Here is a 2,839-nt window from a genome sequence, read left to right as displayed (position 1 = left end):
CCCCCCCCCCCCCCCCCCCCCCCCATCTATCACTAAACATCACCCTAAAAAGTAGTTTAATAACTTTTTAAAAACTCTCACCGTGTCCTGTGACTTGCTTCCAGGGAATATGATAGCCAGGACGCAGATGAGCTGAAAGATTGCTCCGCAGAACAGACCATAGCGCAGTAAGGTCTCCAGAAAGCTGGGCTCCGGAATGTCTGGGGGTGACAGATCCAGATGTTCAGGCATCCTTTATGAGCTTGTAACCTGCAAGAATACAAATATAATCACCATAGAATACTTATGTCAGCAATAAGCAAACAATCACTCAGATGCCCTATGAACAGAGGCAAATGTGTGCCTTTGATGTGTAGAAACTGTTTAGGGGTCATTCATTACACACCAAAACCAGGGCGCTGGGTGTAAAGGCTCCTGGTGCTGTGTCCTTTCCCAATCTCCATTTTTCTTCTTTTTTTCCTTATTCCTTTTCTAGATCTTATTTCATTATCTTCTTTTTCAAAAAATTGTGACCTATATGGTTACCATCAATAAATATGTGCATCAGCACCCTACATGATTCGCTACAGTCAGTGGCTTCCTCAGAGGTTCTCTTAGATTGTGCTCCTTGTGTAAGTGTTTGCTTTAGAATGGTCAATTTGGGGTCACATAGGAGAGACAAGGCGTTTCTATAAGATCTACAAAAGGAATAAAGATTAACTGAGGGATAAAAATGGAGATTAGGAAAGAGGACACAATAGGAGGAGAGAGAGATTCAGGGCTTTTCCCCATAGTTCTCCTTAGGGTAACGGGAGGACAAAAACTAGCGTCCTCCCGTTACCCTAATCTCAGTATACCGCGAGCTACAGCTCGCGGTATACTGAGGCGCCGCAGCCGGAGCGGATCCCGACATCGATGTCGAGATCCGCCCAGCTGTGTGAGTGACAGCTGGCTCTGCCTATCTAGAGGCTGAGCCAGGTGTACCCGCCCCCTCCCCCGGTAGGCGCTGGCGGATCGGAGCAGGGAGGGGGGAATCCAGCCCCTCCCCTGTCACGGCTCTCTGCCGGTATGTGTTTGCTCACCTCCCGATCTACTGAGCCGACCTGTGACAGTCTCATTGTCACAGGTCGGCTAGAACTATGAGGTGAGTGAAAAGCACTCACCTCATAGTTCTCCTTTAAAGAAGAACTCCAGGCAAATAGAATCCTAACCCTTGCAGTGGGGATACCTCTGCACCGCAAGAGTTAAGGGTTATACTCACCCGAATTGCAATTATTATTATACAGGATTTATATAGCACTTTACAACATAAGGAAGACATTACAATACAATTCAAGACAAGATGGTAAGGAGGGCCCTGCACCTGAGGGCTTACAATCTAAAAGGGAGTGGCCAGTGATACATGAGGAGGGAGCTGTGTGGGGATGAATTGTATGAGAATGTGCTGGTTGAGTGGTTAGTTTGAGGTGAGATAGGCTTCCCTGAAGAGATGAGTCTTAAAGGATCGCCTGAAGGCAGTCAGAGTGGGAGATAGACGGACAGGTTGGGGTAAAGAGTTCCAGAGGATGGGAGAGACTCTAGTAAAGTCCTGGAGGCGAGCATGGGAGGAGTTGACGAGGGAGCTGGAAAGCAGAAGGTCTTTTGAAGAGCGCAGGGGACGGTTAAGGTTATACTTTCAGACAAGGTTTGAGATATAGTCGGGAGCAGAGTTGTGGCTGGCTTGTAGACTAGTCCCTTCAACCTCGCTTCCCCTCCACTCCAGTGAGTCGTTGTGTCCAATTCATTGTATAGGACGTGAGTACACAGAGGGACATACCATCGGTAGATCAGAGGAGGAGACAGGTTAAAGGGACCGGCCTAGAAGCCAGCCAGGATTCAGATTCCAGTGAGTATACCTTTGTTATTTAAGCTCCCTAGACAAAACCTGATAGTGTGTAGCCCCGCTGCAAGGGTTAAGATTTTATTTTCCCAGAGTTCTTCTTGAAATTCTTCTGCTGTAACTGTGACATTTATAACTGAAGTAGATTACTAGACAACTGCTCTATAATCATATCACTTTTTTATTTTATTAAGTATAGGTATAGTGCTGTCCATTTATGCAGCACTTTACATACTCATACTATTCCTTCACATCATTCCCTGAGCTCAACGAGCTTACAATCTATGCTATCTTAAAAGGACTTGTGTGCTGGTGACATTTCTACAATTTTGCTGACATTCGCGGCGCCATCTGCAGTCACTGCGAGCACGCCCCACTACAAGGGACATATCGGTAAGGAGTGCGACAAGGATAGTACTTTTTGTCATGAACAGGTCGGCACAGAAAGGACAACGAGGACACCTACTGGGGGAAAATAAAGCTGCAATGCATTGATCAGAGCTAATCAGAAGCTGAAGCTGCCCATATACCAGTAGAATTGCGTTGGAAGAAACATTTTCTAATCATGGGGGTCAAATCAACAATGGACTGTAGTGATGGAATAAAGAAGATATACTCACCCGATCCCCGCGCAGTGACCACTCACCTCTTTCCTCTTATGGCTGTGGAATGCCCCTAGGTGTCCTCACTTCTAATGCAAGTGAATGGACCTTGCATAGACGTGATCATGTCAGTGGTCCTAAGGGGAGAAGAGGCTGCAGGGACCTGTGTAGCAGTCAGGCGGGATTCAGGATAGACCAAAATGAGCAGTTAACCCTTAAAGTGTTAGGGTAGTCCAACTGCAAGGGTTAACTTTTGAATACAGTATCCTGGAGCTCCTTCTCAATTTTCAGTTTTGATTAAAGCTAAATTCGAAGTAAAAACCCAAATTTAAAGACCACAAAACAAAAAAAAAAACCCTTGCAGTGCCCCCCCCCCCCC

At 46.3% G+C, this 2,839-nt stretch overlaps 1 protein-coding gene across 1 annotated transcript in view; it reads right to left on the bottom strand.

The window, feature by feature from the left end:
- Window positions 1–2,839, bottom strand: part of MANBAL (mannosidase beta like) — a 7,623-nt gene that overhangs the window by 2,202 nt on the left and 2,582 nt on the right. The window contains exon 2 of the mRNA XM_018557676.1: window positions 82–249. Within this exon, the coding sequence (XP_018413178.1) occupies window positions 82–231 (150 nt within the window). The 5' untranslated portion in view covers window positions 232–249. The remainder of the gene's footprint in view (window positions 1–81; window positions 250–2,839) is intronic.

This window comes from Nanorana parkeri, unplaced genomic scaffold (genome assembly GCF_000935625.1).
Source record: "Nanorana parkeri isolate BGI_ZX_2015 unplaced genomic scaffold, ASM93562v1 scaffold295, whole genome shotgun sequence".
NCBI classification, from domain to species: domain Eukaryota; kingdom Metazoa; phylum Chordata; class Amphibia; order Anura; family Dicroglossidae; genus Nanorana; species Nanorana parkeri.
Note: the sequence above shows the minus strand (reverse complement) of the source record. Positions and strands in the feature narration are given on the sequence as shown.